Consider the following 11,417-nt stretch of genomic DNA (forward strand, 5'->3'; position numbering starts at 1 on the left):
CAATCACTAATCTACTCTCGTCTTTTTGACTGGCTTCTTTAACTTAGTATAAATATTTTCAAGGTTATTGTGATATTTTCAAACTAGTAAAATATCTTCAAGACTCATCCATATTGTACATGGATCAGTTCTTCATTACCTTTTATTACCAAGCAATATTCCATTGTATGGACATGCCACAACATTTTACTTATCCATGGGTCAGTTGTTTCACTTTTTGTGTATTATGAATAATGCTGCCATAAAAACTCTTGTACAAGTTTTTGGGTGGATGCATATCTTTTTTTTAAACTTTTTATTGACACATATTTTCAATTATCTTGGATGGGGTGGAGGAGTTAAGATGGTGGAGGTAGAAGACCCTAAGCTTGTCTCACCCTTCAAACACAGCTAGAAAGTTATCAAATCATTCTGTGGTCAGAGAGAAAAAATCAATTGGAGGTCAGAGAGAAAAGTCCTGCAGGCCTATAAAAAGAAAAGTGACCCCACTTTTGGAAGTTAGGAGGTTCTGGAGACTTGAATCGGGGTAAATACAGCTGTGGATATGATGGCAGGGAGGGAGCCTGCTTACAGAGGCTACCACAAAGTATTATAAGAAGCAGAGCACAAAATTTGAGCTTTAGATGTCTGCTACCACGGGTGAAATGCCTGGCTTCAAGGTGGTTAGGTGGTGAAGTGGGGCAGAATCCCAAGAGTGACAGGGTGGTCTGAGGATCCCCTGGGTCACACAAGAACTGGTGTCACCTAAGTGGGGCACTGTTCCCAGGCAGAGGAGTGTAGTAGCCAGCTGAGAACAACAACTGCTGGTGCCAGCTTTCTGCTCTATATTGCCATAAACTGTGAACTGCCCTGCAATTGTGTTGCTGCTTTCCTGGACAGCTGGCCAGCAGAAAAGGCAAAGCAAGACCTTTTCCCAGAAGAACAGTGTGGGTCTGCGCTCTGGGAATCCCTAAAATTTGGCATTTTGAAATTCAGTTGCACGCCTGAAATAAAATTGCTCAGACACAGGCAGGGTGAAGACAGGGCTCTGACAGAAACTGGGGAAACAAGAGGAGTGATTGGCTGCTCTTCTGTGAAAGCTCACTGAAGAATGAGGGCACGAACTTTTCAGCTCCCAGGCCAGGAAGCAGAGATTTATCCCACCCATCAGCGCCAAAAACCTTCAGGGAGCAAAACAGTGCCACCTAGTGGATACAAGAGACGCTTACACCAAACCCTGACCCCTTGCATCCTGGGGACACATTTCCACCAGGGCCAGCTAGAGAATCAGCACAACATACCCCTCCCCCAACAGTGTAAGAGGTTCGCCTTTCCCACAACTTCTCCAACATTAGTCGTTTCTTGCCTTGTTCATTTTTGCCATTCTAACTGGTATAAAGTGGTATCTCAATGTGGTTTTGATTTGATTTTCCCTAATGATGATGAAGACTTTTTCATGTGTCCATTAGCCATTTGTATGTCTTCTTTGGAGAAGTGTCTGGTCATGTTTTTGCCCATTTTTTGACTTTGTTTAAAAAAACTTGAGTAAAGTTTTAACGATGTAAACTTAAAATTAAACCTATCAAAATATATACTTTACTAAGAGTTTTTTATTACTTAAAAAATAAGCATCTTAATGTAATATTAATGTTTGGATGATCCCATTGAACTGGGTGGTATAAGTTTGGAGTTTAACGTGTATTTTTAAAGAACAGTAAAAGTTTGGGGGCATTTTTTTTTTTACTCAGACGTTTTTCATGTGTGCTGCTATGAAATTTTTTTTTTCTATGAAATTTTTGTGGTGAAATAAAAAGATTTCAACCCCCCGCGAAAGAAAACTCTATACTTCAAATTTTTAACAACTTTTAAATTGAGCCTCTTATTGTTGATTTATAAAAGTTTTTTGAATGTTCTGAATATAAGTCTCTTATTAGATATATGATTTGCAAATATCTTGCCCTTACGGATTGTATTTTCACTTTCTTGATGGTACCCTTTGAAACATAAAAAATTTCCATTTTGAGTAAGTATTTTCTATCTTGTCTCTTATGCTTTTGGTATTATAAGAAAACATTATATAACCAAATAATGCCTAGAGAGATATATACATTTATGAATTTTTCTGAGTTTTATAGTACTAATATTGCTTTCAGGTACAATCCATTTTGAGTTAATTTTTTTATAATGTGAGATTGTGTATATGAACTTCATTCCTTTCCATGTAAATATCCAGTGGTCCCAGGACAATTTACTGAAAATAACTGAAATATTATATCATTAAATACTAGATTACTAGTTTACTAGAATTACTAGATTACTAGATTATTAAGGATTACTGGAATCCCACTAGAATAGACAAGTTAGTAAGCATTGTGTTGAAGCCACAAAATAAGATCACAGTAGTCCCAAACTACCATTTTTGACGATCTGTTTTCCAGAACCATTCTGTATCAGTCGACAGATATAAAGTATTGTAATATAGTGAACTTAATGTAAAAAAAGAGATCACTAAAGTAATAAACAATGTCAAACAAAACAAAAAGGAAAAAAAGCTCAAAATTGAATAACCCAGATGCCACCGTTAGTTCTGGGACAACAAAGGGGGAAAGTTGGAATTATTAAAAACCTAAAAGCTTAGAGATCAGGCCCTATGAAGCTGAAAATCAGATTCTCAGGGAAGGACACCAGCCATCTGATGCTGTGCTGATGTCACTAAGGGAGAGCATTGATGCTATTTATGCCAGTATGTTAGAAAAACATCAGTTTTACTAATATGGTGGAACTCCACATCCACGTAGTGTTTTCTCCCACCCTCTGTAGTTTCTAGTAAACTATCCACTTCTTGTTTGTCCAATCCAATTAGTATGATGTCATTGATATAGTGGGCTAGTGTGATGTTCTGCAGAATGTCTACCACTCAAGGTCTTACTGGATTATCACAGCAGGTGGTTGGATTAACATAGACTTGTTGCCTATTCCAAGTGAGTGGGAATTATTTCTGATTCTTTTTTTCTGATAACATGGGAAAGAGCACAACTGCCAATCAATGAGTACTTGTTTATTGATACAATCAATGTACTTAGACTATGTTAAACTGCTCTTGAAAAATACATCTGGCAGGGTGCCTGGGTGGCTCAGTTGTTAAGCGTCTGACTTCAGCTCAGGTCATGATCCCAGGGTCATGGGATGGAGCCCCTCACTGGGCCCTTGCTCAACAGGAAGCTGGCTTCTCCCCCCACACACCCGCTTCTGTTCCTTCTCTCACTGTGTCTCTCTCTCTCTGTCAAATAAATAAATAAAATCTTAAAAAAAAATACATCTTGCACAGAAAATGAATTTAGAATTGGTCCTGAACATGGCCTCGGAAGCAGCCTGTGATATGGCACCAGTTCTGCCCAGCCAGTTTGAGAGCAATTCTGTCTGCTCATAGAACTGGCAAGAGACATGCCCATCAGTATTGCCAGAGACCTGCTGGTTTATCTCAGTAAAACTGCAGAGGTTGAATTAGCCTAGTGATTTGTCTATAGCTCCTCTCAGCCATGGTCTGAGGTTAATTCTGTTTACCTAGGTACACATCCACAGCCTTGGCAGGGCCCCTAACAGGGACCCTGTGAGAGCAACCCTGTTCCTGCATCTGGTAAGAGGCATGTCATCTGCAGACCCCACTACAGACTCTAAAGCAGACACTTGTCTCAGCACTAGTCCTTTAGACCATGGTTCTGCCTCCATCAGAAAGGATGAATACCCAACTTTTGTAGCAACATGGACAGGACTGGAAGAGATTATGCTGAGTGAAATAAGTCAAGCAGAGACAGTCAATTATATGGTTTCACTTATTTGTGGGGCATAACAAATAGCATGGAGGACAAGGAGAGTTGGAGAAGAGAAGGGAATTGAGGGAAATTGGAAGGGGAGGTGAACCACGAGAGACTATGGACTCTGAAAAACAATCTGAGAGTTTTGAAGGGGTGGGGGGTAGGAGGTTGGGGGAACCAGGTGGTGGGTATTAGAGAGGGCACAGATTGCATGGGGCACTGGGTGTGGTGCAAAAACAATGAATACTGTTAAGCTGAAAAAAATAATAATTAAAAATAAAAGACCATGGTTCTAAATTTCCCCCATCCAAGGATCAGCGAGGACCCACACCAACTGCCCAAAACCCTGCAAAGAGTCCTGACATCAGACTTCACTACAGACCCAGCAGCAGCGACATGATCCAGCTCAAATCTACAACTACAATCCTATAAAACTGTAGAACTGCAGAACTAGTAAATTAATTCATTAGAATTGCAAAATACGAAATCAGTATACAAAAAACCAGTTGTGTTTCTATACACTAACAATAAAATGTCCAAAAAAGAAATTAAGCAATTAACAATCCCACTTACAAAGCATCAAAAAATAAAATAAAATACATAGGAACAAATTTTACCATAAGATAAAAGATCTCTACACTGAGAACTTTGAGACACTAATGAGATAAACTGAAAAGGACACAATAAAATGGAAAAATATCCCACATTCATGAACTATAAGAATTATTGTTAATATGTCCCCATATTAATCAAAACAATCTAGCTCCATGCAATCCCTATCAAAATTCCAATAACACTTTACACATAAATAGAAAAAAATAATCCTAAAATTTATATGGACCCACAAAAGACTCCAAATAATCAAAACAATCTTGAGAATGAAAAATAAAACTAGAAATGTCACCCATTCTGATTCCAAATTATATTACAAAATTATAGGAGACAAAACAGTATGGTACTGACATAAAAACAGACACACAGACCACTGGAATAGAATATAGAGCCCAGAAATAAAACCATACAGATACGATCAACTAAGAATACATAATGGGGAAAAGATAGTCTCTTCAATAAATAGTGTTAGGAAAACTAGATATTCACATGCCAAAGACTGAATGGATCCTTCTCCTACACCATACCCAAAAATCAGGTTGAAATAGATGACTGACTTAAACATAAGACTGAAACCATAATACCCACAGAAGATAACATGGGGAATCCTTAGTCTAGCAAAGATTTTTTGGGTTTGGGTTTAATGCAAAAAGCAGAGACAACAAAAGCAAAAATTAAATGAACCTGTTTCGAACTAAAATTTACAAGTGAACCTCTATCAAACTAAACGCTTTTGTACAGGGGTGCCTGGGTGGCTCAGTCATGAGCATCTGCCTTCGGCTCAGGTCATGATTCCAGAGACCCAGGATTGAGTCCTACATCGGGCTCCCTGCTCTGCCAGCCTATTTCTCCCTCTTCCTCTGCTTGCTGCTCCCTGTGCTGTGCTCTCTATCTCTCAAAAAATAAATCAGATCTTTTAAAAACATAAATAAAATAAAAGCTTTTGTGCGGCAAAGAAACAATTAACAAGATAAAAGACAATCTACAGAATGGGAGAAAATATTTACAAACTGTATCTGGTAAGGGGTTAATATCCAAAATATATGAGGAACTCATACAACTAAAGCAAAGTATATGTATAAATTTTAAAATGCACTAAGGATTTTTGGGGGGCGCCTCGGTGGTTCAGTGGGTTAAAGCCTCTGCCTTTGGCTCAGGTCATGATCCCAGGTCCTGGGATGGAGCCCTGCCTCTGGCTCTCTGCTCAACAGGAAGCCTGCTTCCCTCTCTCTCTCTGCCTACTTGTGATCTCTGTCTGTCAAATAAATAAATAAAATCTTTAAAAATAAAATAAACAAAATGCACTAAGGATTTTTATAGATTTATTTCTAAAAGAGATAATGCAAATAACCAACAGGTACATAAAAAGGTACTCAACATCATTAATAAGCAAAATGCAAATCAAAACCACAAAGGATACTTTGTACCCATGAGAATGGCTAGCATCAAGGGACAAGAGCTAACAAGTGTTGGTGTGAATGTAAAAGAAAAGGGAGTCCTGGTTCATTGTTGGTGACAATGCAAACTAAAACAGCCACTATAAAAAAACAGTATGAAGAGCCCTCAAAAATAAAAAATAGAGGGACGCCTGGCTGGCTCAGTTGGTTGGACGACTGCCTTCGGCTCAGGTCATGATCCTGGAGTACCGGGATCGAGTCCCGCATGGGGCTCCCAGCTCCATGGGGAGTCTGTTTCACTCTCTGACCTTCTCCTCACTCATGCTCTCTCTCACTGTCTCTCTCTCAAGTAAATAAATAAAATCTTTAAAAAAATAAATAAATAATAAATAAATAAATAATAATAGAACTATCATGCAATCTAGCAATTTTGCTTCTGGGTATAAACCTGAAGGAAACAAAATCACTGTGTTGAGATACCTGCACTCCCATGTTTAATGCAGCATTACTTACTATAGCTAAGATATGGAAACAACCTAAATGTCCATCTACAGATGAATGGATAAAGAAGATGTGGTCATATATACAATAGAATACTATTCAACTATCAGAAAGAACAAAATCCTGCCATTGGTGACAACACAGGTGGACCTCGAGAGTGTTAAGCTAAGTGAAATAAGTCAAACAAGGCAAATACTGTATCACTTTTATGTAGAATCTCAAAAATCTGAACTCATAGAAACAAAACAGATTTGTGGTTGCCAGGGGCTGTGAGGTAGGGGAAATGGGAAGATACTTGTCTAAAAATACAAATTTCCTGTTATATGATGAAAACATTTTGGGGATCTAATGTACACCATGGTAATTACTGTCAACAACACTGTACTACAAAATTAAAGTTGCTAAGAGTAGATCTGCAATATTTTCATCACAAGAGATAAAGAATAATTATATGAGGTGAGGCAGTTGTTAGCTAATGTTATGGTGGTAATCACTTCACAGTATGTAAGTATATCAAATCAGTACATAGCACACTTTAAACTTACATATTGTTGCTATCTATGTCAATTATAGCTCAATAAATATGGGGGGGGGATGTTTAAGGAGAAAAGACTACAAAGAAGTACAGATGCTACACAAAGAAGAAATGGGGATAGCAGGACACCAGAAAGAGGCAGATTCTCCCTAGTAAACACTACTCCAGCACACCAGCCACCTTACTCTTCTTCTGATATACCACTGCACATATTCCTAGCATTAGCTGTTCCTTCTGCCTGAAATCTCTTTTGGTATCCTCTCGGTTTGTTCTGTCACTTTTCCAAGCAACGGCTCAAATGTTGATATCTCTGTTGGGCTTTCCTTAAAACTCTATTTAAAATTATATTCCTGCTCCATTTCTGATCCATTCAATTCACACACATCTCAAATGAAAAAAAAAATTATAGTGCACTTGTTGATTTGATCTTCTGTGGTTTCCATATCCCATTGAATTGTTCTAGGTAAACAAGAACTTGTTCTATTTTGTTTGCCTGGATATGTTCCCAGTGCCTGGTAAGCACTTGATAAATATTTGTTAAATAACTCCATACCAGTCTTAGCACTTAAAATGTCATTTTTCTAATAGGTATGATAAAATTGTGACTGAAATGTCTCTAAAAAACAAATTTAAGAATATTGATGGGGAAAGAATTTTCTCTTTCTTCAAAATAGAAACAGGGAATCCAATGGTTTGTCTTCATATTGTATCTATTACAACAAGCTCTATTACTATTTAATTATTCCCCAGGAACCTTTTGTGCCTGATGAGAAAAAGTTTAAGAGAAGGTAGAAACATATTTCTGCAATGTACTAATCCTCAGGGAACAGTATGGCTTGGAATTTCATTGTGAATAAATAAAATTCAAAACAATCTCATCTATTGAACAAATACTTTAAAAATGTCATGGGAAAGGGTTACAAATCTCAAAAGACTATGAAGCAAAGAGATAAATACAGATAATACCTTCACCTAGGCTTAACCTTAACCATAAATATGAGTTTTGCTGCTAGGGGAAAAAATATTTTAAAATTCACTCTGTATAATTTATGGCAGGTTACAAACTGGATTCTCCAATTCTTCAGAAGTCTCTCACATGTTTTACACTCTGTGGGGTAATATTTTATTCACCCTCTCTGACCTTTCTTCTTGACACATATCCAAGGAGCATGTTAAAACTTTGCATGCCCTATTACAAATGCTGATTTTCAGCATAAATGGATTTACTGGCAAGTGCTTTCTTCTTGCTCTGAAAATGTAAATATCTGATTACAATAAAATTCATACAGAAAAGTTTGAAAATATTAACTTTTCTCTTCTTTCCCCATGTCTGGGGAAATACATTTATCTAGCTTCCTATCCCTTTAAAATATAAATATTATTTACAAAAGAGGCCTGGGGATTTTGTGTAAAAATGTGTAACTAATAAATTACTAGAGGTGGATGAATGATGAATTTTGTTGCTTGTTTAACAAAGAAAATGTACCAAATCTCTGATTCCACTGATATCTCTCTCTAATTCATATATTGCTCTCAGTTTTAGTAATTTAATATGCCTTGGTGTATGTGAAATGATTTACTTTAATGACAAAACCATTCAGCATCTGTGTGCTGTTTCTTGCATTTGTAGGATTTGCTTTGGATTATGACTTAGTACAATTAGTATTCCTGAGAAATACTGTAATAGGAGACACAAACAGGGTGAGTATTGATACTGATTTCATATACCACTGTTAGTGCCCCACTGTCAGTCAAAATATTAATTAAAATGGCTTAGAGTAGGATACCAATGTCAGGACACAGTCCAGAATAAAAAGAACAAAAATAAATGAGTTTTAAAAATTCAATCAAATGCGTTATGAACCACTTATATATCTGATAGGTCTTAACCACTAAGACCTATCAGACATATAAGTGAGCATTTTCTTAAAGAAAAAATAATGCAGCAGAATAATTTGTGGGCATCCTATAGATTATTTTAGAAACTTAATACTATCAATTGCTTCTTACATTAATATTAATATTTTCCCTCTTTGCTTCTGTATATTTTTGTCCTCATTATACACATTTAAGTACAATTTGAATGTAGTTAACTTAAAGGCACTCTGTTTTTTCACTTCTAGTGAATGGCCAAGACTCAGTACCTCCATACCTTGCTGTCTCTATTTAATATCACATTTAATTCTTTCTCAGATACTATATAACAACCTCAGCTGGGAAAATTATATAATTATTAAGGATATAAAATGCTAAATAATCTTTTTTTTAAATATATTATCATACAATAACAACAGATCAAGGGAGAATCTTTCTCTTCCAGGACAAGAAAAAAAAAAAACTCCTATATTTGGAGAAATTCCAGTACATGCATTCCACTGCCACCTGATATGATATGATTGCTACAGAAAATAAGTAGACTGAACTGTTAAGTTGCATGCAGACTTGATATAGTCTATGTAGTGTCATGAGCAAATGAGTATACATAAACATCAGTCCTTCCACCTTAGATGCCAAATGTGATAGCCAAAAGTAGGTTTCTAAGGAAAGAAGACATATAGAAGTTAAGCTGTTATTCAATAACAACAAACTATGGGTAATTTTAGGTGCCAAAATGTAAGGTTCTTCCTCATCTGTGGAGCTAAATCCAATAGGCTGGATGGAGAGGAAAACATTTTTTACATAGCTAACATGTCTGCTCATATAATGGACTATCTAACGAACCAGAGAGCTGTTTCAGTCATCACTTTATAATATCATAAACAAGAACAAAAATAAATAGTCCCTGTGCCCTTTCACTATATCTCAGTGAGACAGAACTTTCTGAAATGCCTTAATATAAATAGTACTTCATTTGATATTCTTATCAATATTACTAATTATGACAAATTAATTTTACATTATACTTCAAAAGGAAATCTCAATTTAGCACTCCTAATATGTAATCCAGGATCCTAACCTAGCTTAATGATTGCTCCATACCATGTTTTTATTTATATTATTATTTACATCTTACCAAAATGAAATCATACTATTGGGAAACAGGTTATGATGATCACAGCTTTGTTGCTTTAATAGAAACCTCAGTTTGTTACTTTATCAAAAAAAAGAATTTGGGGTTTTCAAGAAGAACCAGCGTACCCCATTAAGGTGCAATAACCAAGTCATCTCCCATGTCTTCCAGACCAATGAATGTGTCCAGCACAGAAACCACCAACTCTGTCAGCCACTTCATCCTCATGGGCTTTCCTTCAAGCCCAGAAATGCAGCTCCTCTACTTTGCACTCTTCTTAGTAGTCTACATCCTGACTCTGATGGGGAATGCAGCCATTGTCTGTGCTGTGCGGTGGGACCGGCGTCTTCATACCCCCATGTACATCTTCTTGGGGAATTTCTCTCTCCTGGAAATATGTTATGTCACCACGACTGTCCCTAATATGTTGGCCAATTTCCTGTCCACAAGCAAGTCTATCTCCTTTGTGAGCTGTTTCACACAGTTCTACTTCTTCTTCTCATTTGGGTGTGATGAGGGCTTCTTCCTTTGCATCATGGCCTTTGACAGGTACCTTGCCATCTGCCGTCCTCTATATTACCCACGCATCATGACTAAACAGCTGTACACTGGCCTTGTCATCTTTGGATGGTCATGTGGATTCATCCTCTTCCTAACCCCAGTTGTTCTCATTTCACAGTTGCCTTACTGTGGCCCAAATACCATCAACCATTTTGTGTGTGATCCTGTCCCACTGATGTTGCTGTCCTGTTCTGAAGACACCACCACCCAGTTCATTTACTCTACTTTCAATGCTGTTTTCATGATTGGCACCTTTCTCTTTATTCTTTGCTCCTATGCTCTGGTGATTGTGGCTGTGCTAAGAATGCCCTCAGCAGCAAGCAAACATAAGGCTTTCTTTACATGTGCCTCTCATTTGGCAGTTGTCACCCTGTTTTATGGCTCCATCATGGTGATGTATGTTAGTCCTGGATCAGGACACCCAGTGCAAGTGCAGAAAATTATAACCTTATTTTATTCTGTGATAACACCCTTCTGTAATCCTCTAATATATAGCCTCAGGAACAAGGAAATGAAGACTGCCCTAAGGAAAGTCTTTGGGATAGAAATACCTGTCCATAAAATAAAAATCAGAAGTCAGAGTGAATCAAGTTCCACCACAACCTATCTTAACAAAATGTAAGCAAGATAATTTTCTAGATAATTCAATAATTTTGGTTAGAGAACTGTTACAATAAAGCCCACCACCATCTTAAATATCCATAACTACATGATGGGACTAGTTTTATTTAATAAATAAGACTTTCTTAGTCTCTTCAATAGTTGCTTTTGGGAAAGTTGGAGAGCCACATGCAGAAGAATGAAACCAGACCACTTTCTTACACCTTACACAAAAATAAACTCAAAATGGAAGAAGGACCTAAATGTGAGACAGGAATCTATTCAAACCCTAGAGGAGAACACACCCAGTAACCTCTTTGACTTTGGTCACAGCAACTTCTTGTTAGACACATCTCCAAAGTCAAGGGAAAGAGAAGCAAAAATGAATTTTTGGGACTTCGTCAGGA

The 11,417-nt window shown here is 37.1% G+C and overlaps 1 protein-coding gene across 1 annotated transcript; it reads left to right on the forward strand.

The window, feature by feature from the left end:
- Positions 1–10,009: 10,009 nt before the first annotated feature.
- LOC309866636 (olfactory receptor 11H6-like) lies at positions 10,010–11,032 on the forward strand (the record flags this gene model as incomplete). Its single annotated transcript, XM_082734438.1, has 1 exon — positions 10,010–11,032. One exon carries the CDS (start codon positions 10,010–10,012, stop codon positions 11,030–11,032), a length of 1,023 nt encoding a protein of 340 aa, XP_082590564.1.
- Between the last annotated feature and the right edge of the window lie 385 nt (positions 11,033–11,417).

The sequence above is a fragment of the Mustela nivalis genome (assembly GCF_964662115.1).
Source record: "Mustela nivalis genome assembly, chromosome: 6".
In the NCBI taxonomy this organism is placed as follows: Eukaryota; Metazoa; Chordata; class Mammalia; order Carnivora; family Mustelidae; genus Mustela; species Mustela nivalis.